General features: G+C 44.9%; 1 protein-coding gene and 1 long non-coding RNA gene across 8 annotated transcripts in view; one reads left to right on the top strand and one right to left on the bottom strand.

Moving 5' to 3' along the window:
- BCAS1 (brain enriched myelin associated protein 1) overlaps positions 1 to 27915 on the top strand; it is a 105795-nt gene that overhangs the window by 7680 nt on the left and 70200 nt on the right. For all 6 annotated transcript variants that reach the window (XM_070589597.1, XM_070589595.1, XM_070589593.1 and 3 more), the window contains 3 exons: positions 2990 to 3066; positions 5363 to 5441; positions 27257 to 27828. In XM_070589597.1, coding sequence (XP_070445698.1) covers positions 2995 to 3066; positions 5363 to 5441; positions 27257 to 27828 — 723 coding nt within the window. In that variant the 5' untranslated portion in view covers positions 2990 to 2994. The remainder of the gene's footprint in view (positions 1 to 2989; positions 3067 to 5362; positions 5442 to 27256; positions 27829 to 27915) is intronic.
- LOC139078291 (uncharacterized) lies at positions 2591 to 27498 on the bottom strand. 2 transcript variants are annotated; one of them, XR_011531218.1, is made up of 3 exons: positions 27061 to 27498; positions 18404 to 18604; positions 2591 to 5499 (listed from the first exon to the last, which is right to left on the bottom strand). It is a non-coding gene; the product is annotated as an uncharacterized lncRNA (long non-coding RNA). The 2 variants fall into 2 exon arrangements; XR_011531219.1 differs by lacking the exon at positions 2591 to 5499 and having other exon boundaries at positions 17807 to 18604; positions 27061 to 27259.

Here is a 27915-nt window from a genome sequence, read left to right as displayed (position 1 = left end):
CCTGCACATGTCACGCTTCTCTCAGCCCAAAGAATTTCCATAACCTCAAACATTTTTATTGAAAGAAGCCCCCGAATTGGACTGAATTTAAATTGCAAAGAGGAGCTTTCCGTTTGTAAACCGTTGGTAAATCATTTTTAATTTTGTAAAAAGCTGGATTTAGATGGAGACATTGTCCAGTGTGTGTATATTCTTGCCTGTGACCTTGGTCAAGGCATTTCACCTATGAACCTGTTTTCCCATCTGTAAAATTGGCACGATGATCCTGCCGTCTTGGTGCTTTGCTGCAAGCAGTAAATTAGTTCACTGCAAGCTCTTAGAACAGAGTCTCAGCATATGGTAAGCACTCACCAAATTTGTTATTATTGTTACTATTTTATCGTTACTATGGTTGTTAGAGTTGTTGTTTTTATACACAGTGGGGTCAAATCCTGGTCAGTCTTATTACTGGCAACACTTAATCTCTCAGCTGCCTCAATCTCTTTATTTGCAAAATGGGTAAAAATTACCTACAGTCATCTTGGACAGGGTTGGTGAACTTTCTCGAAAGAGCCACAAAGTATATATCTGAGGCTTTGTGGGCCATACAGCCTCTGTGGCAGTTATTCAACACTGCCTTTGTAGCATGAAAGCAGCCATACGAAGAAAATACACAAATGAATGGGTGTGGCTGTCCTCCAATAAAATAAAATTTTATTTATGGACACCAAAATTTGAATTTCATGTCATTTTCGTGTGTCACAATTTATGATTCTTCTGATTTTTTCCCAACCACTTATAAACGTAAAGCCCATTCTTAGCTCCCTGGCTTTGTTAAAACAGGCCCCAAGCTGGATTTGGCCCACAGCTGTTTGCAGATACTGGTCTTGGGGATTCAGCGTTATATTCGTAATGTCCCATTTATAGATGGAAGTGATGGTCCCATTGTAAGTATGCATTTCATAAAAAGAAAAGGTTGCGAAATAACAAGTGTCCTGTATGTTTTAGCACTGCTCAGCTTTATTACACGGCTTGATTAGAAAACATGTAAAGTCCCCAGATTTTATTATCTACCAAATTCCCCCAAGAGAGCAGGTGGTGAGATCTGTGACCCTTTTGGGGCCTCCGTAATTTACTCATCGAGTCTATTACCAGGGCATCGAAACTCAGACCGTGGGTCAGAGGCCCCAGGGAATCTTGGAGACGTGGTGGCTGCTTTTGGCCAGAAATCAAAAGTCCTGGCTTTTATTCAGAAAGCTGCCAGCAGCCAGGTCTGTGGAGACTGGCTACCCTGGAATCATCTGTGTGGAAAAGGAAATTTGTAGGTAGCGAGGCAGTAGGTCTTAGTTGTGGCAGAAAGAGCGCCGTTTCTGGAACCAGATGTACTCGGGGTCAGATCCTCACTTGGCCATTTTATGGATGTGTGTCCTGGGTGAGTTTGGGAGACTCAGTGCCCTCCTTTCCAAGGGGAGGGAACAAAGTGCGGAACATTCCAGTGGCTAGGAGCACAGGCAGCCTGTGTTTGACTCTTGCCTCTGCTCTCATTAACTGAGTGCCCATTGGAAAGTAAGTTAACCTCGTCGTGACTCAGCTTCCTCATATCTAGAAGGAGATGATGACAGCACCCATTTCATAAGGGAGCTGTCGGGCTAAACGAGACCATACAGGAAACGCACTTGGAAAACAGTGCTCGGGACTGAGCGCACGTGAAATCATTATTAACCGTTGTCAGAACGATTAGCACAAGGCTCTTGAGAGGTTTAGTGACCATGTAGCATGTGCCTAGCTCAGTGCCTGCCAGGTGGGGGGTCGTTGTTCATGATCCTTCCCTCCATTCAAGCAGCAAGTAATCGTTTTCGCACCTGGTACGTGCAAATGCAGTGCTGAGAACAGGAGACACGACGGTCGGTGAAGACTGACAAATCCCACCCTCGGATGCTTACAATTTATTGGGGAAGGGAGACAGAAGTTAAATATTCTGTTTTGCCCTCTAAATCTGGGTCAATGTTCCTTCATTCCAGAACCATCCTACCTAGCCCTGCCATCTCCTGCCCTCTTCCACGACCTCCTCTTGCTATGTTACCAACCTACTTTTATTCTTAGCATTGAACGCTATGTGTTTTGCTTAACAAACACTTACATATTGCTTATTATGAGCCAGACATTGTTCTAACCACTTTACAAGCATTAACTCATTGAGTCCTTGTAGCAGTCCTGTGAGGCACAGAGAGGCTAATTAACTCATCCAAGAACACACAGTAAGGAGGGGCAGAGGGTTCCAGCCCAGGTTGTCTTGCTCCAGGCTCTGTGCAGATAACCACTATACCATGCTGCCTGGAACTATCAGAAATGGCCTGGTTTCTGGATCTATTATCTATTCATTTACTATCTGTACCTCCCCCGCCCCCCGACATTTCAGCTCCATGACGTCAGGGGCCCTCCTCTGTTTAATTCACAGTTGTAACCCTAGTGCTTGGCACAGTGTAAGGCACAGAGTTGGTGCTCAATATATATTTTTGAATCAATGAATGAATGAAAATATAGCCAAGTAAATATATAATTACAAATAGTGCTAAGTGCTATGAAAAAAAATGCCAGTGCAATGAGAGGCTTTAACAGGCGACCTAATTTAATTTAAAGATCAGAGAATACTAAAAATTATAAGTATTGTTTTAATTATCCTCATCCTAGAATCTTCTTGATCTAACAGCTGTGACCGGCTAAGGGGGAAGAAAACGTTATCTACACTGAATACACTTTTCACGATGGCAAATATTCCCTCAGCAATGAAATGCAATTGCAAATTGGGGCTGCATTGACTAATTCAGTTGAATATATGAGTCCAAAATCTCCTGTCATTCTCCAAATTAAATATAAGCAGTTGGTCTAACTTGGCCTTGTGACACCCATAGTGGCTTGTCAGATCTCCGCACCTGAGCTTCATAGGCAGGAGGAAGACTTTTGTTAATTGGGGTTTTAATTTTTCTCTCTCTTTTTTTCTGTATTGCAGTGACAATGGGTAACCAAATGAGTGTTCCACAGAGAACCGAAGACCAAGAGAACGAATTGGAAACAGACGCTTACAAGGTAGTGTAGTGGTGGTCACTGGGCCATTAGCTACTAGCAGGAAGAGCAGAATAAACAGCCTGCCCCGTGCTCACCGCGGAGACCTGACTGACAATGCGCTGCTGTTTCCGTGGGTTGTTCAGTTGTGTTCAAACCTCCAGGATCCATCAAGGAGATTGTTAAAAATGCAGCTCTGAGGCCACACCTAAGACTTCCAGAATCAGAAATTGCAGGGCTGGGAGCCTATGGACGCTCTGTCTTTAAGGACCTCCAAGAGGATCCATTCCTATGGGCCAGTTTGGTCACTGCTCCTAGGGGGGTTTGGACTGGTGGTTCTCAACTGTGGGTGATTTTGCCCGCCTCCACCAGGGGACACTTGGCGATGTCTGGAGATATTTTTGGTTGTCATAACTCAGGTAGGGCTACTGGTCTAACGGGTAGGCCCAGGGATGCTGCTAAACATGCTACTGTGCACAGAAGAGCCCCCACAATAAAGAATGATCTGGCCGAAAATGGTGGTAGTGCCAAGGATGAGAGACCCAGGTAGCTCACAGCCTTCGCTGCACGTTAGAATCATCTGGGAAACTTTAGAAAATTGTGATGCCGGAGTTGCGCCCTGGACCAATTAAATCAGAATCCGTGTGTGGGAGCGAGGGCGGGCGTCTGCATTTTCAAAGCTCCTCAGCTGTAGCTCGTGCAGCCAAGGTGGAGGACTCCTAGTTCAGGAATCCCTCTGTTAGAGGACAGCGCTGGAAGGCCAGGCCAGGGACGCCCAGATGCTTCTCCTCGGATCTTCTAGGACCAGCTAGCAGAAAGCCTCATATCTGCCATCAGTGCTTCTGAAATCACTTCAGTTTAAGACTTGGAGCTCAGTTAAACATGAAATCCCTGTGGCAGGAAGATGATACCTATGAACTAACATTACACATAGAGGGACTTCCTGCCCAGAAAAGAAGGCTGGGTTTGAAGAAAAGGGCTGAAAACATAGGGGGTGTCAAACCTGACCCTATATGAGAACTACCTGGGAAGCTTTTAAAACCCCTGAGTCCTAGCCCCACCTGAGACCAACTAAAATGCAACGTCTAGGTATAGGCCCAGGCGTCACTAGTTGCTCAAGCTCCCAAATGATTCCAAGTCTGGGAGCCTCTGGCCTCCAGGGGCCGGGCAGTCACAAAAATGAGCGAAGCAGGAGGGTGGACCCATCCAGAGGCACACCATCGAGATGTTCCCAGAGTCTTATTTTTTACCAGAAGTTGGAAAACAGTGTTAATGAAATCTCCTGATTTTTAAATATTGCCAACTGATTCTAAAATACTTAAACTCTGTGAGCCAAATAAATCAAATTTGCACACCAAGTGTTGGCCGAGTGTTGCCAGCTGTGACCTCAGGGCCAAACACTCATATGGGTTTGATGTTTAGATTTCTGATTTCTCAGTAGGGTTAATGATAAATTCAGGAAGACAGGCTTCTTTTAAACAAAACTATACAGGACAAGTCTTCCATATCCCGTGGGAGGATCCCATCTTTAAGAGGTTGCTATTTAGTCTTTTAGTGTTTTTCTCTCGGCACTTATTAACATATATTGTACTGCTAACCGTATTAGCAGAGTGAGACGACGTGCAACGTACTGAGCATAAGATCAATATCTGATCAGTGTCAACTATTAGTGGTATAATTTAGATTATTTCATTACTAAAATGATAATATAACATACATTCTCTTTTGCAACTTTTTTCTTTCCATGTGAGTGTGTGTGCATATTTCCACGTGTATATATGTGTACGTGTATACACCTACATAATCTGTTTTAATATCTGTAATAAATACTAGAAAAGGGAAAAAAAATCAGAGCAGTGGCCTAAAATTGGAAAGAGGTTGCAACAGTGAAGGTGGAGGGCGTGGGTGTGGAGCAGAACAAAAGCAACCACGCTCTTCCTGTATGTGAGCGTCTGCTGACAAGGTCTGGCTGAGGACTGTGCTCGCGTGCGCAGGACAGTGGAGCGAGGTTAACCTCACGGGTTTCGGAATCAGTGTGTTAAATTCTTGTTCCCCATTGTTACACGAGCGCCCCAGATCAGGCCATGCGTCCCATCTGTGCGACGGGGTCCAGACTGACTGTGCATATGGGGCTCATTGAGACAAAGCACAGATCCAGTCCTTGGAGTGGGTGGTTTAGCTTCTCTCAGGCAGGATCGGAAACAGGGTAGTTTCTAGAAGTGCAGCCTTTAAGTTTAACTTTGTGAGGCACCCTTGTGGCCTCGAGTTCTTCTGCTTTTCCCGAAAGACTTGACTCGTAATGCCACATGTTCTGTTCCAGGTGGCTTCTGGGAGTGAGTGTGGTCAAAATGGGATGCCAGTGATGCTGTCAACCCACACAGTTCAACTCTACGACGAAGGTCAGTGCCACGCGGGCAGGCAGGCTGCTCCTCTCGGGGTCGGGAAGGGACTGCCATCCTGTTGATGGGAAGACCAAAGGAAGGGTTGAAGCCACGGGCTCACTTGGAAAACACTTGTATTAGTTTCCTGGGGCCACCGAAACACAGTGTCGCAAACTGGGTCACAAACTCTGCAGGGTAGTGGCTGTGTGACGTGGGGCAAGTCATTTGACTTTCTAAGCCTCAGGTTTCTCATCTCTAAAGTGGGTATAAAAATACCTACCTCATAGAATCGCTGAGAGGATTCAAGGATCCTTCATGAAGCTTTTTACATGTTACTCAACACTTAGGAATTCTTCAGAAACCGGTAAAGTATACAAAACAACAGAATTTTCCCTAAGTGAGGGCAGTTTTAAAACAGAACAATATACTTATCTATTTGATTTATCCCAGAATACAAAACAGTAAATTCAATGTATCAAAAGTGGCCAGCTTCTACTATGTGAAGAATACATATAAATTATACAGGAAGAGGCAGTCTAGCCCAGTGGTTGCGGGTAAGCCCTGTGGAATCAGACTGCTGGCTTTGCCACCTACCAGCTGTGTGACCTTGAGCAAGTTACTTAATCTCTCTGAATCTTGGCCTCCTTGTCTGTAAAGTGGGATAATAATGGTACTTACAACATAGGTATCTGCTATAATAAATCATATTTTAGTACCTGGCACATAGGAAGTGTTAGCTATCGTTATTGCATTATGGTTATGGTTGCTGTCATTTTCATGTAAGTTTCTGGACCTCGGTTTCATGTCTTGAACACAGAGGTTTTAGAATCTCCTAGTGTAAGGAAAAAGCTCTGTTTTCCCTCTTGACACTCTACTACTCACACCACTTCTGACACCAGATATGTGGTTTTTTCGCCATACTAAGCACTTCTGCAATACTAGGCGGGTGTCCTACAATTCGATTCCACTCTGACACTGTCTTCCTTGAGTTAACATCAGATCCCACAGTTTCAGCGCTCAAGCCCACAAGACTGCCCCCAACTTCAGATGCCATTTGCAAGTGGTGGGTCCCAGGTTACCCATGACATCTGTCCTAACTGGCTGCAAATCGGAGGTTCCCATAACCCCCTAGTCAGGTTCAATCATTTGCTAGTATGGCTCACAGAACTCAGGAAAACAATCTACTTACTAGATTACTGGTTTATTATAAAAGCATACAACTCAGCAACAGCCGACGGAAGAGATGCACAGGGCAAGGTGTGGGACAGAGTGGGGACCTGGGAAAGGTAGAGCTTCTGTGCCCTTCTGGGGCCACCCTCCCAGCACCTCCATGTGTTCACCAACCCAGAATAAATCTGAGCCTACACGTTAAGGATTTTTATGGAGGCTTCATTACACGTAATTGATTAAATTATTGGCCATTGGTGATTGAACTCAATCTCCAGCCCTCTCATCTCCCCAGAGGTCGGGGAGTAGGGCTGACAGGTGCAACCATCTAATCACAAGGCTGGTCCCCCTGACAACCAGCCCCAATCCTTAGAGGCTTTCCAAAAGTCACCTCATTAACATAAATTCAGATGTGGTTGAAAGGGGCTTGTTGTGAATAACAAAAGACATCTTCATGGCTCTTATCATTTAAAAGTTTTCGGAACTCTTTGCAGGAACAGCAGTGAAGACCAAATATATATTTCTTATAAATCACAATATCATACCTAGGTTGCTTATTAAAAACTTAGATGCCCAGGTCCCATCCCATAGCCGCTATCCAGAATCCCCGAAGGTGGGGGCCTGGCTTTCTTGAGGATTCTGCTGCACGGCCAGGATTGGCAGCCACAGGACGAGACCCTGTCACAAGTCTCTTGCTGCCTTAAACCCTGTGAGTCAAACTTCCACTATGACGTACACAAAGTGGGCCGTGTTCACAGCATCAGCCCTTCGATCGGGACAGGGTGAAAGCTGCCCATCGAGATACACAGACTTTGAAATGAGAATCATACCGTTTTTATAATTTGCAAACTGTAGACGTTTGTTCTCAAAAAATTGCGAGGCACTGAGAATATAATATGTTCTACAGAAATAGTTTTCTTTATCATGATTTTATTATTCTTATTATTATTATCCCCGTATTTTTATATGGAAGAATTACATAGGAACAAAGCACTGGGAACTGAGAGAGCCTCCCTCCCTCCCCCCCACCAGCCCTCTTTCCCGCCTTTCTTTCCCCCTGCCTCTAACATTTTTATATATATATACACAGTCTTCCTGGAAGGAGGAAAACAGGTCACAGAACTACATGACGACAATCTGGAATAGTGCATTGCTGTGTGGCTGCCTCCGTGTGACAAGGGCAAAGAGAATGGCATTTTGCAGAGTCCTGGGTTGGTTGCACTGAGCTCTCCTACCCTGCAGCCTTGCTTTCGACTTACTCCGTGCCCGCTGGAGAATCTGTAGAGGTTAAGTTAATCCTCTGAGGTCAGAATCCTGCCTATCGTTCACTGATGACTTTAGCCCCATGCAACTCACTTCGGAGTGATTATCCCATTTAATGCAGAAGGCAGCTTATTGCCATCCTCATGCTGTTTTCCCCAGCTTGTTCACTAAGTTATAATTTTCAATGCAGTTTTAAGGGGGTATAAAAGTGGGATTCTGGGTGACTTTTTTTCTTTGTCCTTTGGAGAGAATTTTCTGACCGTGTCTTTTGCTACACTTCTGTCTCCATCTCTGTTGGTGTATGCATACATGCATGAGCACAGAGAAAAGTCACCGGAAAAAGAGATAAATGGGATTCTGGGTGACTGTTTTCCTTCTTTTTATCTGTACTTCCTCCCCCTTTTTTTCCCTATTAAAGTTAAAGGGGTTTGTTGCCGTTCGAGAACGTTTCCTATAAAGGCTCACTGAGAAGCAGTGACGGCCCAGAGGCTGCGCGCACAGCCTGGGAAGCTGGGAGGCTAAATGTGCATCGCGGCTCTGCTGTGCGAGCTTGGGCAAGTTTGTGAGCCTGTTCATCTGTAAGACGGGAATAATAATAATTATTGAGTTTAACAAGCTTCTAAGATCATTGTGAAGCTCAGATGAACTGACACACCTAAAGCACAGTAGTGCCCGGCATGTGGCGAACACATGAGGAAAGTTCCTTTTTCTGTGTCGGGTTTGATGTGGACTGTCATAAAGGCTGTCATTGCAGTTTGAAGTTGGCTGTATTATCTCGGCCTAGCATAACTTTTGCAAATTTAAAATCAGCTGTTAAAACTTTTCTTTTCTACATCCCTTATACTTTTTGAATCTTTGATTTATGAGTCTTCCAGACACAATGTGGGAGATATCGATCAGGCAAAACACTTCTTTTAAGCTGATCCATGAAATTACATTCTGTTTCATCTCAGAAACAAATGTATCTCGGGGCGGGCCCCGTGGCCGGCTGGTTAAGTTCTCGCGCTCCGCTGCAGCAGCCCACGGTTTCGCTGGTTCGCATCCTGGGCGCAGACTTGGCACCGATCGTCAGGCCATGTTGAGGCAGTGTCCCACATGCCACAGCTAGAAGGACTTGCAACTAAGATGTACAACTATGGATCAGGGGGGGTTTTGGGGAAATAAAGCAGAAAAAAGAAAGAAATATATCTCATACAGTGTTTTTTCTTAGTAAGAACAAGAGACAAGGGGATTTTGGCTCAGGGACTTCTCTCAGAAGCTTGGCATTATAATTCTTCTTAAATAACAATATCTTTGGGTTCGGCCCCGTGGCCAAGTGGTTAAGTTTGCGTGCGCGCTCTGCTTTGGCAGCCCAGGGTTTCACTGGTTCGGATCCTGGGCGCAGACATGGCACCGCTCATCAGGTCATGCTGAGGCGGTGTCCCACACAGCACAACCAGAGGCACAACTGGAATATTCAACTATGTACCGGGGGCTTTGGGGAGGAGAAAAAACAAAACAAAACAAAACAAAACCAATATCTTAGAAAATCAAAATATCTCATTTTTATTACCATATTATATTTCTAGATTAATTTCCCCATCTCAGATGCCGTTTGAAAGTCTTATTTTGGAGTCAGCCGCTAATGATGTCGAAGCCACATACAACGTGATTTACCCCGAATGCCACTGAGGGCAACACATTTTCTTGCAACTTTGGGTTAGAAGCTCATGTGTTTGCTCTGCCAAAACAAAATTGTTTACATTAATATCTTCAATTCCTCCCTTTCTTGTTCCAATAGATGTTTGATTTGAATTCCGAAATAGCTGGGGAAATATCCTTAATAAAGCAAAACGTCCATCAGTAGAATAGTAACCCAGCTGGGGCATACCCCCACGATGGGCGCTCCTCCACAAGAAGGAGGAATGGACTACTGTCAAATGCAGTGCCGTGGAGGGATCTCAGAACGACTAGGCTAAGAAAAGGAAGCCAGACACAAAATTCAACAGACTGTATGATTCTATTTATATGAAATTCTAGAAAAGGCAAAAATATAGTGACAGAAAGCAGATCAGTGGTTGTCAGGGCTGGGGGTTGGTGGACAGGGGTCCCTGAAAAGGGACACGAGAGAATTTTGAGGGATGACGGAGAGGCTTTATATCTTGACTCCAGAATGGGTTGCATGACTGTATACGATTGTCAAAACCCATCAAATTGTGCTATAGTAGTTGGTGCATTTTATTGTACGTAAACCATACCTCAATCAGATGAATCTGATTTTAAAACACTATCAAGGGGCAATGAAGTCTTTAAAAAATCAGCAGTGTGAAAGCAACTCACATCAACTGAAGACAAAAAACAATTAAACTCAATAAAGGATCTTTTCTATTAAAAAAAAAAGATCACTTGTATTTTAGAAGGATGTGCTTTGCTCACCCAATTCCAGTCTTTCGTCTGAACTGGAGAGGGCAGGAAAGTGAGGCGATGGGAAGGTATTTTGTGAAGAGAGGGCATCTCTTAGCTCGTTGTCATACTGTACACAGCCCAGGAGCGGGAGACCTCAGGAGACAGTCACCTGACACCTCGACATCCCACCCATACACAGGATGTGTGAATTTCTTGCCTCTCCTTCAATCAGACAATTTTTGAGGTGAACCACATCTTGACGGCTTAGCACATCCTGGTGAATGCCGGGATCTCCTATGCATTTTGCTCACACACAGACTGGCGAACTGTGAAGGAGAAACTAAATCCCCAGCGGCTCAGAGACCGGGCAGTTACAAGGCACAGAACATTTCGTGCCACACGCCCACCTCCAGCATCCTAGAAAGAGACCGCGCTCTTCCATTTAGTAGGATGTTAGCGGAGGAGATGTCACACCCCTATTAATATTCAACCTTCACTTTTCCAACCTGTAAGATAGGATTATGATGGCCGCTGCTCACCTTTTTTACCCAAAAGTAAAGGAGAAGGTCAGAGCTAAGCCTGGAGATTCTGGGAAGGAAATACCTGAAGAGGCGTTTAACCACCTGGGAAGAGGATTGTCTTCTAGTTTATTTTTTTACAAAAGAGCCCTGAGGAGATATGTGGCAAGTATTAGCATATAACCAAGCTCTGTGAGAACGTAGATAAGGCTGCAATGATTTAATTAACATTTTCTTCTTTGACAACAAAAACACAGTTAAAAAGTTTCATTTGTTCTTGAGGGAGACCCTGAGCCGCTTTCTCACTAGGAGCTAAGATGAGGGGGCCGGGTGGGGGGTGGGGGGCGGTGGCGCAGATGAGGAATCCCGGAGCAAAGAAAGGGAGGTGAGCTGTGGGGTTGATGGCTCACCTCCCAGGTGGCTTCCAAAAGGAAAGGCTAAGATTCAGAGCTAAGCCCAGTGCCAGGTACAGGACGTGCTCGGGAGCTGTGTCTGCTGTGTTTCTAGACGGGAAATCTATTTCACGAGCGGCTGCTTCCTGCTCCGCATGGAGGTGGTGTAGAAGTCTCTTTAAAAAGGAGGATGAGGTGCGGACCCAGAGGAGCCCTGATGCCCTCATTCAGAGAATGTATCTCAGGGAGCTGGGAAGCCAACACGGTTCCCTTCCCCGGCCCCTGTGGTTTGCTCTCTGCAGTAGAAATGGGCAACAGTTGCTTTCCCTCTGCGTGTTCTCAATGTTCTCCAAACCTCTTCTTTCCCGTCTGTGTGTGGAGCCATGAGAGCGCTCTCCTCCCCATTTTAACCAAAAGTTCGAAGCGAGGGTAAAAGTTGACTCTACAGATTCTGGAAAGGAAATTTCTGAAAAAGCTTTCAAATGCCCTAGAACAGTGTTTCTCAACCTATTTTTTAAATCCTTGCTCCCTGCAAGAGCCACAATTTTTCTAATCACTCCCTATGAAATTGTAATGTCACAGATATGCTGAATATCTTTTTATGTGCTATATGTTTATCTGTGCTCTATACATAAAAAGAATGTTTTTTTTTCATCCTCTTCCCAGAACCAACTTTCGCCCCTGGGGTGCAGTATTGCCCCTGTTGAGAATGCATGCCCGAAGAAATGTCGTTTACTTATTAGTTAGGCTGCAGAGTAGAATATCCAAGAGGCTGCGGGACACAGAATAATGCCCCATCGCAGATGTCCACACCCTACTCTCCAGAACCTGTGAATATGTCCCTTACATGGCAAAAGCCAGCTTTGTAGATGTGATCAAATTAGGGACCTTGACATGGGAGATTATCCGGGATTATCCAGGCAACCAATGTAATCAGAGGATCCTTATAAGAGGGAGGCAGGAGGGTCCGAGGCAGAGAAGGAGCTGTGACAATGGGAGCAGAGGTCACCGAGGGACTGAAACCTGCCACCCTGCTGGCCTTGAAGATGGAGGAAGGGGCCAAGGAATGCAGTGGCCTCCAGAAGCTGTAGAAAGCAAGGAGGCAGATTCTCGCCTAGAGCTTCCAGGAGTTGACCAATTTTGGCTTCTGACTTTTGAAACTGTAAGATAATATATTTGTGTTGTTTTAAGGCACAAAAATTGTGGCGATTTGGCACAGCAGCAGTAGGAAACTCACATGAGCACACTCAGGATCCAGAGGCTGACGGACCTGGGCGAGGTCCCAGCTCCGCCCCTCACTAGCTGTGTAACCTTGGCGAGGAATTTACACTCTCGGAGACTCATCTGTAAAGCGGGAGCAATAATAATGTCCACTCTGTAGAGGAGCTCTAAGAACAGTGGCTGGCACAGGCTGAGTGTGACAAAATGCAGGAGATGGGGAAACCACAAGCAGAGACTACTGGCCTGTGTGTCACTTATCACTGGCTTTCCCTGTCTTATCACCTGATCAGATTGTCCCCCCTGTGTATTTATGCCCAAAACCTCACAGATCTTTGGGGAAATAAAAATGCCTCACTTTTCTCCTTCTTTAATTCCTATCAAATTTATCACATTAGTTCCCTGTTTAAAAAACATTGTTCAGTCCTCGCTGCTAATGGATGGCAGAGACCAAGGCATGATTTATCTGCCAGAACACATCATTTTTCAGGAACAGAAGACTGTCTCTGTTTCACCTGGATAAGAATTTTCTAAGGAATTAATATCTTCTCTTTTTGTTCCTAGTCAATTGTTCCTAAAAAAGAAGAATTGCGTAAATTTGCTTTTTTAAAAAAGAAATAAGTGGAATCCTTTTATTGGATTGAAAATTCTTAACTTGAGCAAAGTGCTCCTGCTGATGCTATAACACAATGAATAGAAGCATTTGCCAGTAGTGATGCTTGGGCAAAGCGTAACGGGAGAACCAGCGCCAAAGATCACAGCTACCTGACATGCTGAAAATGCGGGGCCAACATCACCGGTCGGGAAGGGAGCAAATATACGTGTCCTTACAGCATCCATTCTTTCCCCCCAGTTGGCCTGCTTTTTTGATCTGTTTCCCCTGCTCCAAGACCCTGAGAATAGAGCATTTGCCTTCCTTTGTTGTTGCAATAATGCCAGAGTTTAGCACAGGCTCTGAGATACAAGAAGGGCTTGGAAATGGTTGATGAATCAATGTGGTGGCACATCAGACCAGGGGCAGCAGAGGAGCAAGAAAATGAGGCTTAAGAGCAAGTTCTAGATCCTGATGTGTCAGCTGAAAGTAATACAACCCTAAGTAAATATCACTTTTAATTATAGTCATGCATGGCATAACGACGTTTAGGTCAACAACAGACAGCATATATGACAGTGCTCCTATAAGATTAATACCATTTAGCCTAGGTGTGTAGTAGGCTATCCAGGTTTGTGTACGTGCACTCTGTGATGTTCCCATAACAACGAAATTGCCTAACAACACATTTCTCAGAATGTGTCCCCGTCGTTAAGCAACACATGACTGTATGACAAGACATCTGGGGGTGGCCGTTCCAAGTTTGGAGCAGCAGCTCAAGAACATCATCAAGACACCAAATAACTGTGCCAGTGATGTTACTGCTGCTCACAAAATGGCTGCCACAGACCCAAACATCACATCCTCAAGTGGTGGGATCCAAAAGCAGGAAGGGAAAGGCCAAGATTTGCCACCATTTTTTCTCCTTTTATTGGGAAAGAAAGGAAGATCCTTCCCAGAAGCCCCTGCCCCCAAGTAGGGATCCTCTTACATGTCATTGGCCAGAACTCAGTCGCACAGCCACCACTAGCTGCCTGGGATGACAGGAAGTCAAGCATCTCTCTGGGCAGCAAGCAAAGAAAATGGGGTAGGAGTGGATTGGCTGTTGAACAGGCAATCAGCCATGCCTGCCAGAGTTGATTTCAAAGAATTATGACTGAGAAACCAACAGTAGCAATGTCTTTACTCAGACCTTTCAAAAGACATTAACGGGATCCAGCTCATTTCCTAAACACTCTTCTCTCTCCTTTCATCATCTTACTGTACATATCTCACTCAGTAAGCTCCTTATTCTCAACTCTCCGTCCTGAAATGCTGTGAGACTCGCTATCCACGCAGGCGCTCCCCCCTCCCTCCCCTACATTGCGCGGCACGCCTCTCTAAGTAAAGGAGTTACAGAGAATTCTGAAAACCGGCTCTCCGGGACGGCCCCACAGCGCCTTGTTCCTCTGCCCTCCTTGGAAATATGCAAGAGTTCCTGGGCAATCTAATCCTTCGCCACCTCTTGGTGCTTTTTCTCACCAAAAATCTAGTGGAGAATTTCTGTTGGATACAGTTATCTTCTCTGCTACCCTGTTCTGGTAGACAGTCTCCAGACATGCACCCCGCCCCCACCCCAATAATCCATGCGTCCCGGTATTCACTCGCACCGCTACGGAGTCCACTCCTTGGATTCTGGGCTGGCCCTGTATAACCAATAACACGCAGGGGAAAGAATGACACATACGTTCCAAGGCTAAGCCTTAAGCCCTGCAGCCTCTGCCTTGGCCTCTGGCAGCACCAGCTCTGGGGGAAGCTAGCCGCCATGTCAGAATCCAGCCACTCTAGGACTGCCATGCTGGGAGGGAGCCCAAGCTGCTCATGTGAAGAAGCCACGTGGCAAGAGAGAAATGGCCGGCTAGTCCCCAGATGTTCCAGCCAGCCCAGCTGAGGACAAATCCCTGAGCCGTAGCAACACGGACAGATCCCTGCAGTTCGCCTGGCACAACTTTAATTTGTTGTTTTGTGACAGCTACAAAATATTTTAAGGTGTGGATGTACTATAACTCATTCAGCCACTACCCTGATGTCGTGCACTCTCTTTTTTTTCCTCTGTTTTTCTCCAATCTAAACAATGTTGCAATAAACATTTTTTTTTTTTGAGAAAGATTAGCCCTGAGCTAACGTCTGCCACCAATCCTCCTCTGTTTGCTGAGAAAGACTGGCCCTGAGCTAACATCCGTGCCCATCTTCCTCTACTTTCTATGTGGGACGCCTGCCACAGCATGGCTTCCAAGCGGTGCCAAGTCCATACCCGGGACCCCAAACGGCGAACCCCAGGCCACCAAAGCGGAATGTGCACACTTAACCGCTGCGCCACTGGGCCCACCCCAATAAACATTCTTATAGGTATTTTTTATCCTTTGCAGTTTAGATCCTTCCTTGAGGAGGGAAGTATATAAGGCAGTGGCTAGAGCAAGAGCCTTGGACAAACTGAGTTTGAGGCTTCGCTCCACCTCTTAGCAGCTGCCTGGACTTGATTTCTTGACCTTGTGGTGTTACGAAGAGAAACTAAGATAATGCTTGCAAATCCCTTTGCTTGGTGCCCGAAACAATAAATGATGGCCTTTATAATTATGTCGACTCCTCAAGATAGTGGTTCCCAATTTGAACGCACATTAGAATCACCTGGGGAATTTTTAAAATCTGGATACCACCCACCCCCCCTCCCCCACCCCCCCACCCCCCCCCACCCCCCCAGAAATAGTGAAATCAGAAGCTCGGGAGGGCAGGGCCCCGGGGTGTAAGTCTTTTTCAAGTTTCCCGGGGCATAAGTATTTTTACAGCGCCTAATGTTCAGCCAAGGTTGAAACCCATTTGGAATACACTCAAATAGGAAATTCCTTATTTACATTTTTCAAAAGTAAAACATCGGCATTTCTGTTTTAAACTCTTTGAGGCCTTTTTTGTCCCTACTGCGGCTGATGCTCCGGGCACGACATTTTGTTCCAGGGTTCCTGCAGTCTCGTTTCCTTCACTTCCATGCAGCTGCTGCTGAGTAACACACGAACTGCCCTTTGCCTCTCTGGACTAAGAAGGCAGTCTAAAGATAGGAACAGCGACCTGGTTTCAGGAGCACGAGCGATATTAGCTGTCCCTCTCTTGAAGGGTAGACCAAGAGAGCCAGGGAGAGATCAAGAGAAAACGTAAAAAACAGTGAAAAGAGAAACAGTATTGACCGGTGACAACTGCATGTTGTCTTGTTTCTGTTCCCCAGGGGGCATTTTTTTTTTTTTGCTTTTTCTCCCCAAATCCCCCCAGTACACAGTTGTATATTTTTACTTGTGGGTCCTTCTAGTTGTGGCATGTGGGACGCTGCCTCAACATGGCTTGATGAGCGGTGCCATGTCTGCGCCCAGGACCTGAACCGGCGAAACCCTCGGCCAGAAGCAGAGCGCTCGAACTTAACCACTGGGCCACAGGGCCGGCCCCAGCAGGGGGTATTTTAACCAGATCTTGAAATGGAGTAAACGCTGACCCCCACAGTTCTTGTCCTAGAGTTGACAGTTTTTTAACACCTACTTTTCACATCCTTTTACCAAACCAGGAAGAATTTGCCAACACCTTTCATTTAACAGAAATAAAAATAATAAATCAGTGAGACCCACGAAATGGTGAGGTGCCACCAAATTTCTGGAAGTTTAATAATGAAAGCAACATATTGGTGGGTGAGATCTGATATGCGCAAAGCATACCTCGGAGGCCAAATATTTCTGGGAATGAGCGCTGGAAAATATAAGCAGAGTCTGGCTCCATTTGTAGGTACAAAAGCTGTGGACAGTGATTCTCAGAGTGGTCCCCAGACCCTCCGCATCCCATCACGGGAACTGGATAGACATGCAGATTCTGGGGCCCCAGCTTGGGCCAGAATCAGAAACGCTGGCCGAGGGGCCCTGCCGTCTGTTCTCACAAGCCCTCCAGGAGACTCTGACACTCCCTCAGGCGTGAGGACCACTGCGGAACCGGCAGGAGGCTCTGGGAGTCGGAGAGCAAGCAGAGAACTGGAAACCCTCCTGTCCAGAAGGCTCGGCTCATCTCCAGGTGTGGCTGCCCTGTGGGAATCGCTCAGCCAATCATAAGACATTTCAGTGAAAGCCCAATGTTAGGACTTTCAAACGAAATTTCCCAATTCGAAAACATCCAAACACCTTGCTGGCCACACGCCTTGCTGGCCGCATCAGCAGATCTCATAGTTGCCAACCTCTGATATTGTAAATTTTGCTCCTTACTTCACATCCCTCAACAAAGATAGCTTTTTTTAATCGTCATCATTGCCATCAGGTTATCACAGCTTGAAACAATGAAACATTTAAATCCTAGAGGCAACTCTTAAGTGTGTTTCTTGGCTTCTGGGCTCAGCAGGCATCCTGCCCTTGATAATGTGCCCCCATGTATGTTTCCCACAGGCAGAGACCTCGTGGGTGGGAGGCTGCCAGTGGCTAGTCCCCTTTGAAGCCCTATTGCCTCATCTTAAACCAATAGGCTGCCTGTGTGGTCAATTGATGAGTACTTTTTTAAATGACCTGTGAGCAGTGCGTCGACTCCAGGTGACCTAAAAAGTTGGAGTTTCTGAGTTTGCTGAGCAGGAGGTCAGACTTTGGAATATGCGGATACCCCCAAGGTCATGCCACTCACCGCAGGATGCAGGGCGCACTCCGCATTACAAACCCCTCCAGTCAGAGCTGCGAGCTCATTAGTTACACAGCCTGCCACCGCAGCTGGGCCAGCCCCAGGCAACACGGGAAATGGGTCAAATGCTCCTTCAGTAGCCTCATGTTCCACCTCTCATTTCTAGACTTCTTCTTTCCCTTTATTTTTTTTTCATTATTTGTGCATTTTTAGGTGATATGGGTTGGGGCGGGGCTTAGTACATATCCATACTAAACACTATGGTATACATGGTGAGGTCGGGCGGGGACAGTGTCCCTCCCTGACTCTCACTGCTTCTCGCCTCCTTCCCCAAATTTCCTTCCTTAGAGGCAAGAACGCTACACCTTCTTGTGGCCAGAGGTATCCCACGAGGTAAACAGCTAAGTCCTCTGCTCAGCCTCTCAACACCATATTTTAAAAACAAACGGGAACATGCTGTACATACAGTTGGACTGGGCTTTTTCTCACTTACTACGAGTCTTGGGGAATGCGCATGCCTGGGGAGTATTCCACTGTATGGACGTGTGGTAATTTCTTTACCAGGCCCCTGTGGGTAAGTGGTTAGGCTGTTTCTAGTTTTATAACAGTACAGCAAACAGGGTGTATCTGTTACGTGAATCTTTTTGCCTCCGTATAATTAAATTCATAGGGTAACATTCTGGAAGTAGAATTTAGAGCTTACAGAGTTTGCGAATTTTTAAATTTTGACATATATTACTGAATTACCCTCCAAAGAAACTGCCAAATTGCACTCACCAGCAACATATGTGGCTCTTCTGTTTCATCCTCTTGCCCCCCAGCAGGTTATTGAATGTCGACCCTTTTGCCAGTTTGATAGGTGGAAAGCTGTCTCATTGTAATTTTATTTTGCTTGCGTTTTACCACTCATAATGTTGAACATCCCGCTGTACAGTAGTCACCCCTTATTGGCGGTTTCAGTTACCAGTCAGCTGAGGTCTGAAAATATTAAATGAAAAATTCCAGAAATAAACAATTCACAAGTTCGTTTTTTTTTAATCTACCCTTTTAACCATTTCATGCTTTTTTTTTTTTTTTTTGGGTAAGGAAGATCGGCCCTGAGCCAACATCTGTTGCCAATCTTCCCGTTTTTTTTCTCCCCAAAGCCCAGCACATAGTTGTATATCCTAGTTTTAGGTCATTCTAGTTCTTCTATGTGGGACGCCGCCTTAGCTTGGCCTGATGAGCGGTGCTAGGTCCACACCCAGGATCCAAACCTGTGAACCCCAGGCCGTGGAAGCAAAACGTGCAAACTTAACCACTTGGCCACCGGCCGGCCCCTCACAAGTTTTAAATTGCCCACCACTCTGAGTAGTGTGATGAAATCTCGAGCTGTCCCGCTCAGTCGCTCCTGGGCCGTGAATCATCCATTTGTCCAGTGCACCCACACTGTATACGTTAGTCACTTAGTAGCCATCTGGGTCATCAGATGGGCTGTTGTGGGATCGAGAGCTTGTGTTCAAGTCACCCTTATTGTACTTTGTAATGACCTTAAAACACAAGAGTAGTGATGCTGGCAATTTGGATATGCCAAAAAGAAACTGTAAAGTGCTTCCTTTAAGTGAAGAGGTGAAAGTTCTTTACTTGGTAAGGAAAGAAAATAATCATATGCTGAGGTTGCTAAGATCTAAGGTAACATTTACTACAGTGTATTGTTATAATTGTTCTATTTTATTATTAGTTATTGTCGTTAATCTCTTACCGTGCCTAATTTATAAATTAAACTTATCATAGGTATATATAGGAAAAAAACCAGCATATATCGGGTTTGGCACTGTCCACAGTTCAAGGCATCCCCTGGGAGTCTTGGACCGTACCCCCACAGATAAGGGGGGGACCACTGTACTTCTTTCTGTGAACCGTTTGCACATGTTTGGTGTTCATTCTCCCCACCCGACCCCTCATTGTGTTGATGTTTTGTTTTTTAATAGAATGTCTCTGTTTTCACAATTGAGATATAACTCACGTACCATAAAATTCACCCTTTTAAAGTATGAACTGTCCCCTGAGCCCCTGTCTCATACTGCTTTCTGACTAACTACTATGAGTGCACCAGGGTCCCAAGCTAATAATTGTCACTCTTTAGCAATTTTATGTGGCATGAATTCGACCCACCCCCACCCACCCTCTCCAAAACTTACTCTTGCTGCCCTAACAGCTGAGGGCCCTAGTAGAATGACATATGACCTTCCCTGGTAAGTTTTCTTCCCATTTAACAGGTGCTTAACATTGCATATCTGATCAATGCTCCTGCTGCTTCCCGTCCCTGCACCCTTGGGGGTGGGAGAGAGACTATCACATCACTGCGGGAGATGTGAATTTCTAGAGCCTTTTTTGGGAAAGTAATCTGGCAGTGTCTGTTTTTCCAAATTAAATGCACATTGATTTGGGTGCAGCAGTTCTACACCTGTGCCTGTACTCTATAGAAATAAAGCCCTCGTTTAGGATTTAGCATTGTTTATAGTGCAGATGGAAAAAGACAATTTGGAAACTATCAGAATGTTCACTGATCAGGCGATAGCTTAAACATCTCTTGGTATATCCACACTGGGGAATACTAGGCAGCTATTAAGAAAGATAAGAGATTTGGATATATTGACGGGGAGGGGTAACTGTCGTTGCTTGAGTCCATTCAGGCTGCTCTAGCGAAAATACCGTAGACTCGGGGCTTAAACAACAACCATTTGCTTCTTACAGTTCTGGAGGCTGAGACGTCCAAGATCAAGGTGCGGGCAGATTCGTTGTCTGATAAGGTCCCTCGTCCTGGTTCATAGATGGCCAGCTTTTCACTGTGTCCTCATGTGGTAGAAGGGGCAAGAGAGCTCTCTGGGCACCTTTTATAAGGGCACTAATCCCATTCACGGGGGCTCCACCCTCATGACCTAATCACCTCCCAAAGGCCCCACCTCCTAACACCATTACACTGGGGGTTAGGATTTCAACGGATGAATTTAGGGGGACACAAACATTCAATCCATAACAGTGATATATAAAATCAATCAAAAACTATATCTAATATGGTCCAATTTTTATAAAAACCAACAAGGACGAATACAACCTCTGTACCCGCATCTGGAATGCTTGTCTGTATAGGTATGAACGTGGACCCAGTCTAAGAAGCCATGCTGGGTTGCACATATTAGTCATATTGCATTGAGGGGGGATAATGGAGACAGGGGAGAAAAGGGTTTAGAGCTTAACTGTTTTGGGTAGTAAACGTGTTAAATGTGTATTATTATCAAATTGAGGGAAAAAACCCGCAAAATCAAACATCTAATGTGCTTTGAGTGACAATATTTGTTCGTGTTGGAGCAAAGGCTGGTTTTGCATTTGAATTATCTTTGTATGTTCCAGACTTTTGTAGGCATATGAATGGTAGGGAGAGCGTGAGTAAAGAGGAGAGTGGAAATCATGAATATCACCAGCACAGTCTTGCCCCCAGTGACTGGCAATCACTGTTGACGTCACAGGATGCTTTCTCGAGAGCGTGGGGTGAGCAGTCACCTTTTGCCTACATTGGAACATAATATTCAAACCCAGCATTTCCATCACTAAGTGTTCAGACACACTGTATCAAGCTGATGGTCGAGAATTCTTCCCTCATGCCCCCAAACCCATTCCTTTCTTTTATTTATGCTAGTTTCTTGGCAGAGACATCCTGACATTTTACTATTGAGATGGAAAGCATGAAATCTGATCACTCCATGAAATTTTCAAATCTAACATCTTCCTGCAAGCCCTAAGTATCTGCCACATGAATCCTTATTTCAAGACCTTTAAAACAACAAATGCATTTGCACAACACAGACAACCACAGCTGTTTGAAGTGTCATTTGACTCCTGCAGCATGACCACAAAAGGGTCATTTTTGCATGTTTTTGAGGTCTTCATCAGTTTTCCCAAGGGCCCATCGTAATCCTTTGATATTCAAATATAATTCTCTTTTGAAGAACTTAGTTTGTCGTCATCCGCTTTCTCTTCTATTTTATCTTCTTCTTTGGTGAATTGTTTTAACTCTGCTCGATCCTCATCCAACAACAGCTGTGTGATGGAGCAGTTCCTTTGCATGACTCAGCAAACGCCTGCATCTTTTGCATAATTTGCAATTTCCCTTCGCAGTAAGTGTGCATTATATTTCCTGATTTATCCCTTATCCTGACTGCTCAGGATCTTGACACACACGACAGTGTTGCATAGGAAGGGATGTTTGAGTGGGGAATAACTTTCATATGTGGATACTTCGTTGTGAATAAAATTATGATGACAGTTTCTGCTTCCCTCTCTAACCTGAAGAACTAGGAGGATCTGGATGATGAATTCTTAGAAGAAAAGAACTCTGTCTCCGCCACCACCGTTATCACAAGGGCAGCTACTCTTGCTGCTGTTGCCATCCTGTTCGCTGAGTGCTTGCTCTGCTCCTTGCTCGGTGCTCACTGAGTCACCCTGACTTCATCCTTTTACATGCCCAGCACTGCTAGAGGCCCTGGGCATGCAGCTGTAATCAAAACGACCTAGTCTCTGTCCGCTTGGGGTTTCCCTTCTAGCAAGGAAGAAACAAGTAAATGATGAATGAATGAGATCGTGTCATAGACAAGGAAGGTTGTGCACAACCCAAAGAGTGAATGGGGCGAGTGGGAGGGGTTACTTCAGAGAGAGTGGTCCAGGATGGCCGGACCTGAGGCCTGAATGATAACGAGGTAGCCATGGGAGGGCTTACTGGAAGCATTCCCAGGTGGAAAGAAAACCTGGCGCCAAGGGCTTCAGGTGGGAACAGGCTGGTGTGGTGAGAGGAAGAACACGGTAGGAGCAGAGGTTCTAGTGGGTGTGGCCCGGGGTAGAGCTTGGACTTGATTTGCATTGTGGTGAGGCCCTCTTTGGACAGTTTTAGGCAGATGAATGATATGACCTAATTTTTATTTATTTATTTTTAAATCGCATACCGATGTTTCCCAAATGTGAGAAAACACAGGATTTTTCTCTTGTGCATAGTTTTTTCTTGAAAATCCACTAATTCTATCAACTAAACTTTGTCTGATTCTTTCATCTTCCCTCCCACCCTCTTTTCTATTCTGGCTTCTTCTACAACATGTTGTCAAGAGTTTGAGCTTTGGAATCTGGCAAACGTGGGTTCAAATCCTGACTCCACCACTTACGAGCAGGATGGCGTTACAAAAGTGACCTTCCTTCTCAGAGCCTCAGTTTCCCCAGCTGTAAAATGGAGAAATAGTGATGATAGTACCTGACTTGCAGATTTGGAATATATAAATAAAATGCTTCTTGTTACCTACAGCATTTATCGTAATGCCCGGCACGCGGGAAACATTCAATGAATGTGATCTGTTGTGTTTATGGCTACACCAAGTGAAAATTTTAGCTCTGACACTTGAAAAAAAACCAAAAGATAATCCTTCCTCAGAAGTTCCGAATATTGTAATACAAACTTTATGTGTGTGTGCATATGTTTTTTAAATACATAATAGAACTCTGACAAAGCAGCTTGTTTTGATGAAGAATATTTGGTGCTTGGAAAATGAAAAGCATTCCTGAAACTTCTCTGGCCCAAATTTGTAGGTTTCTGAAGATAAATTGATTCATATCATTACAATTTTTAAAAGTCTTTCCAGAGGACTCAAGTTTGTAGGTTAAACCATTGGAATAATTCCTTTCCTTATGACTTATATTTAGGAATATAAAATAGTAACTGTGTTAATAATATATAAATATAACAAAAACAACTAGCCTTTATTGAATATCCACCACACACCAGCCTATGTTAAGCACCCTACAGGAAGTATTTCGTTTAATCCTCACAATCACTGTTTGAAGAAGGCTTGTTATTTTCTTGCCCATTTTAGATGAAAATTGAGGCATAGAGATATAAAGTAACTTGCTCGGTTCACATATTTAATATTTTCGCGTTAAACCCAGATCCCTCGGATTCACAACCTAAGCTCTTAACAGTTGCACTAAGATACCACTGGAAATAAGTTCTCAATCACGTGTCTAGATAAAAGGACTTTCTTAAAAAAAAACCACACACACAATACAAAATGTCTTTTCTGCACTAAAGAGATCAAAATTTTCAACTCTTCTAAATATTTGGGAGCTGCCACTTGCCTTCTTACTTGATTTCTTTTGATCTTCCTTAAACTCTTGCACGTTTTTTTTTCACAGAAAGTAAAATCTCTTTGGTATGTCATCTGTTTGTCTGCTTTATGAGAAGACTTTATTGGAACCAGGTTCAGGATGGGCTCCTAAGATTTTCCACAGGAACTGAAAGCTTAGTTCCGGTCATGTAGAAGGAACTTTTCATTCTTTCCATAATACTGTGGGAAAGGCACAGAAGCAATCCCCATCTTTGCGAGAATATAAAACCTATAACTCCAAAGGGTTTTCTTCCTGTTCACTCAGAGGGATTCGATTTGTGTGTGTTTAATGTTTTAGAATATATTTTGTTTTTAATGTTTATCTATGGCCTCAAATGACTATAATGTTTTTCCCCGACTGGATTTTTTTTCCTTCACTTTTACTGAGAAGACAAAATGTTGGTGGATGTTTTTTATTTCTATCCGGCTCCTTAGAATTCACTTCCTCTCATTTCATTCTCTTTACCCTCCTTCCTGCGATACTCAATGCCTCCTAGACAGATTTGAAGAGTCTGAAGACAATTTCCGAAGGAGAGGATTGATTGCTACTAATTGACAAGTGAAATAGTTGCTGTCCAATCCTCTGAAATTCTCTTCAAGTCACTGAGCATGCACTTAATTTAAACTAGTGTAAGTGAAAAAAATTGTTGGCCATTTAATGGTAAAGTCCAGTTCAGGCCCAGCTGGATCCAGGTGTCCAAATGCCATCATTGGGCATCTGCTCCCTGGATCTCTTGGCTCTGCTTTCATCTTGTTGGTTCTCAAGCAAGCACCTCTGCATATGATGGACAAGGCCACCAGCTTCAGATATAGGCCTTAATGTTTTGCCGCCCCCCACCAGCACAAAGTGTTCAACTCTGTTCTAATAAGTTCAGCAAAAGTCACAGGATTTATTTTTATTAGCCTAGCTTAGGTCATGTGCCAACTTAGGAGATGAGTATTTTAGCAAGGGAAATGCAAGCCCCAGGTGATGGATTTGGGTACGCACTCACCCAAGTTTGAGGAACAGAGCTTCACTTTCATGGAATGTCCCACTAAAAGTTCCTAGTTCTTACAAGTTATCAAAAACACTTAACCCATTCTCTGATATCAAGAGCTATGGTTTGCATCTGCTGTAATCTGTAAAAGCATTGAAGTCTAGTCTAGATACCTGGGTATAAGGAATTTATCCTTTATCAAAGCAATATATTGGCACTTTTTAAAAAGTCTGTCCATGGGAAGATGTTTTTCAGAGACTTTTTCTCTGGCTATAACATTCTTACTCACCACTAGCTCCAGTGGTTCCCAGCCAGAGAGTAAGGAAGAGAGGAAAAAGGCTGAAAGAGATCAGTTGACGCTCTTGGCATTTTGAAAAGCCCTTCCTTGTTTTGAATCTTAGTCTCTCCCTTTTTGTCAACTGTTTCCTCTTCTCCTGGCATGGACCATCCCCACGATTCATTTATATTCACTCTGATGCTTCAAGTGCCTTACTTGCTGACTTGGCGCCCTGACACATCCATGTAGCACTTTCTTCTTCCCACTCTCTCCCACCCACTTTCCTCCCTAAGTATAATATTTACCAGAATTATGAATTCCTGGACCACAGAAAAAGGGTTAAGAAGATCTAGAAGATATAGCCAATGTTCATATAGGGTGATTTTCTTGAGTCCAAGTTTATGAGGAGCCCCTACTGCTTGTCACTGGCCCTCTGTACTCTCTCTTACTCTGCTCCTCAATGCTTAATGAGGAGACCACCATTCTGCGCAGGAATCCAGATCACTCGCTCTCCTTTTTGTTTATTCCTGACCCTAGACACTGGGAGATACTAGGGTTTGGCAAAAATGATGGCTAATGGATATGTGTGTGTGTGTGTGTGTGTCTGTGTGTATTTGTCACTATACAAGCAATATGATCAGACCAAAAGAAACCTCGCTTCTCTCCTTTCTCTTTATCTTCCTGCAAACAGATATTAAGAAGTGGCTGACTTCAAATGTGTAAAGCAAAATGCAATGTTGGCAAAAGCATGGGAGAAACCTTAACAATAATCACAGTATCTGGAAAAGGCAGCATGCCAGCTCCTTGGCATGAGTTTTCTCCTTGAAACATCACAAGATCCCTGCAAGGGAGCCACTATTATTCCCATTTTATGTATGAGGAATTCAAAGATTTTTAGTGACTTGCCCAAGGTCACATAGCTTGTTAGCAGAGAATCTCGATCTTTAACTGTGATTCCAAAATGTGTAGTATATCTTTTCCCGTGCACATGGCACAGCTTTATCACAGGGACCTAGAAAACAAGGCGGCTCAATAGGTCAACACAGAGGTCAAAACAGAAACAGGTGGATGCTGGAAACAGTGCCCTCCCTGGAGGACGCAGAGCCTGCATCCCCACGCACAGCCCTGGTCAGCCGACCCCACACTGACTCCATGCAGGCCTGAGGTCTAATTTGCCTTCTTGGGTGGACGTCTGCTTTTCTGGCCTTCAATATGGAAAGTCTCTGAGTATTACACTTTAAAATCTCCCAGCATTCCCAACAGCCTGTGCTCATATAGGTCTTATGATGAGATTGACAGAACACAAACTTAGGGGTCAGAGTTCTGCCATAACCAGACTCTGCAACTTACCAGCTTCCTGGGCAGCCATGGGAAGATGGATCAGCCTCTCTGGCTGTCAAGTTTTCTCAGTTATGAATGGTGATAATAGCTGACATTCATGACATTTATTGAGCGCTTACTGTATACCAGCACTATCTGTGTGCTTTAAGAACATTAACTTATGTCATCTTCGTAACAAAATTAAGAGGTAGGTTCTACCATTTGCCTCATTTGACCGTAAAATTGAGGAACAGAAAATGAAGTAACTCAGATTCAAATAGACAATCTAGCTCAGTGGTTCTCAAACGTGAGTGATTTTTGCCCCCAGAGGACATGTGGCAATGTCCGGTGACATTTTTGGTTACCACAACTTGGGGATACGACTGGCATCTAGTGGGTAGAGGTCAGGGATGCTGCTAAACACCTTACAATGCACAAGATGGACCTCCATAACAAAGACTGGTCTGGCCCTGGACATCAATAGAACCCAGGTTGAGAACCTTTGTTCTAGCGCCAGACCCCAAGGTCCTAAACACACTACTGCCTTCCAGGTGAAATCATGACAATTTGCTGCTCAGAGGAGTCCTGTGAAGATGAAAGAAGATAATCAACGTGTGTATGGCTCGTACAGCGCCTGTGTGCGCTTTCCACTCACTGGCTTTCCTCCTCACTCACCTTCTGCTCCTCTCTCCCAAGACGAGCGGAGTCAGGAGACATCTGGATAACTAACCTCCGCTTTGCGGAGTGGCCGCAGAACAATGGAGCCCCAGTTGGCCTTATGGCCTTTGTGTATAAAACGTTCAGAGTCCATTATCAATCCTCGAATTTCCTCGCCGGGTTGAATAACTGCTGTTTATGTTTGTGTTTACAGTCGATTTGGGAATAAGTGTCGAGGAGGATAATGTGGCCGCTTCTTCCCATGAGACAATGGAGATAAGCACTGTTGCGGATGCTAATGGAAAGAATCTTGGGAAAGAGGCCAGACCCGAGGCCCCAGCTGCTAAATCTCGTTTTTTCTTGACACTCTCTCGGCCTGTACCAGGACGTACCGGAGACCAAGCCACGGATTCATCCAATGCATCAGTGGCGCTCGATGTCAGCTCCAATAAAGCCCTAGGGAACAAAGGACTGAGTGAGAGCACGGCGCTTCCGGGAGCAGCTGCAACAGGGCACATCCCAGATAAAGCCCCAGGGCAGACCCCTGCCGCAGACCAAGGCTTCTCTGCTGCCTGGGGACCAGCGCCTCTCCCACCTGAGGCAGGGGGACCAGCCCCCTCCAAGCCCAAGGACGCCAGCTTTTTTGACAAGCTCTTCAAACTGGACAAGGGACGGGAAAAGGCACCAGTTGACAGCCAACAGGAAACCAAGAGTGCAGACCACCAGGACCAGGAGGACGGAATTCCTGGATTATCGAGGCAGTCCAATGATGTCCCTGCTGAGAGCGTAAGTCCCCAAAAGGACAATGCATTTTGTTCTTAATGCAAGCTCAGGGGGGCACTGGTGGGCTAAAGTGATTGCACATGTGTTCTC

This window comes from Equus przewalskii, chromosome 21 (genome assembly GCF_037783145.1).
Source record: "Equus przewalskii isolate Varuska chromosome 21, EquPr2, whole genome shotgun sequence".
Classification (NCBI taxonomy): Eukaryota; Metazoa; Chordata; class Mammalia; order Perissodactyla; family Equidae; genus Equus; species Equus przewalskii.
The sequence above is the reverse complement of the archived record's forward strand: the minus strand, read 5'-3'. Positions and strand labels throughout refer to the sequence as shown.